Source organism: Sinocyclocheilus anshuiensis, unplaced genomic scaffold (genome assembly GCF_001515605.1).
Source record: "Sinocyclocheilus anshuiensis isolate Anshui unplaced genomic scaffold, SAMN03320099.WGS_v1.1 scaffold745, whole genome shotgun sequence".
In the NCBI taxonomy this organism is placed as follows: domain Eukaryota; kingdom Metazoa; phylum Chordata; class Actinopteri; order Cypriniformes; family Cyprinidae; genus Sinocyclocheilus; species Sinocyclocheilus anshuiensis.
Genome location: NW_015540128.1, coordinates 11,278 through 12,592, shown reverse-complemented (window position 1 = coordinate 12,592; position 1,315 = coordinate 11,278). Strand labels below are relative to the sequence as shown.

The window sequence follows — 1,315 nt, the reverse complement described above, 5'->3', positions numbered from 1 at the left end:
CGAGGGTGAGTAATTAATGACAGAATTTTCATTTTTGGGTGAACTATCTCTTTAGTACAGCGATGTATTGTAAATGTGGTTTGATGTTGAGGCTCTTCTCTGTGTCTCTCAGCGGCTCATTTTAAAGCGCAGGAGCACATGGCTCCGTCCACGCCGGCGTCGGCCCGTCAGCAGATCCTCATGTCGGCCATCGTGAAATCTCCGGAGCGCCAGCCCAATCCCAGCAGCCTCCTGAACCCTTCCAGCTCGGCCCGCCGCAAAGAGAGCTCCACGCCGGAGGGTCAGTACAGAACAGAGTCTGCTTCACACATACTGTTATTGTGGCTGCGATGTGATTGGTCAGGCGTTTCTGATAATAATGATGGAGCAGAAAAATCTGCAGCTGGTTTCTTGGTTATATCAGACTGGAGTGCAGTTATTATTTAAAGAAAAATTTATGCAAAATTGATTCTATAATGCTGGTCTTATTGTGAGCTATTCATCAGTAAAAAATATTTCAAGCATAACAGAATCCAGGTTATATTTCACCCCTAAATTAAGAAACATATGCATGAAACCTATTTTTAGGACCTATTTTTTTGTGACATTTTTATGAATATTAAACACATTTACTCTAAAATTGTCATTAGTGCTATTCAGAAATGGTAATTGTGTCTGTGTGTGTGTTTTTAATCAAAATCTATATAAAAAAAAAAAATATTAAATTTGTATTTTTGTATTTTCTGTTTTTAATTTTAATGTTTTAGTAAGTTGTGTGTGTTTTGTCATCTTTATTATTTTTGTTAAATATATCTATATAGTTTTTAGTATTTTTTTGCATTTTAGTTTGTTATTTTAGTTCATCACGTTAAACTGAATTAAAATTAGTTGCTTTGGCAGCTAGCTGAAATTTAAAATATATATAAAATATATATATATATTTCATTTCATTTAACGTTTATTTGATTTTGAGTTACTTTTTTTGTATTTTTATTAGTTATTGTTTTTGTTAAATGTCTTTATTGTGTTTTTATTACATATTAAATTAAATGAAAATTAGTTGCTTCGGCATCTAGCATATATATATATTTGTGCTGTCAAACGATTAATCGCATTCAAAATAAAAGTTTTAGTTTACATAATATATGTGTGTGTACTGTGTATATTTATAATGTATATGTAAACACACACACATACAGTATATATATTGAAAATATTTACATGTATCTACATTTATATATTCATATTCTTATTTTATATTGTATATAATTAATATATGAACATAACATATTTTTCTTAAATATATACATGCATGTGTTTGTATTTATATATGCAT

General features: G+C 30.3%; 1 protein-coding gene across 1 annotated transcript in view; it reads left to right on the top strand.

Annotated features, from left to right (window-relative positions):
• Window positions 1-1,315, top strand: part of LOC107687252 (citron Rho-interacting kinase-like) — a gene marked incomplete at its 3' end in the record, with an annotated part of 75,577 nt that overhangs the window by 63,187 nt on the left and 11,075 nt on the right. Inside the window, exon 30 of the mRNA XM_016484508.1 lies at window positions 113-280. Coding sequence (XP_016339994.1) covers window positions 113-280 — 168 coding nt within the window. The remainder of the gene's footprint in view (window positions 1-112; window positions 281-1,315) is intronic.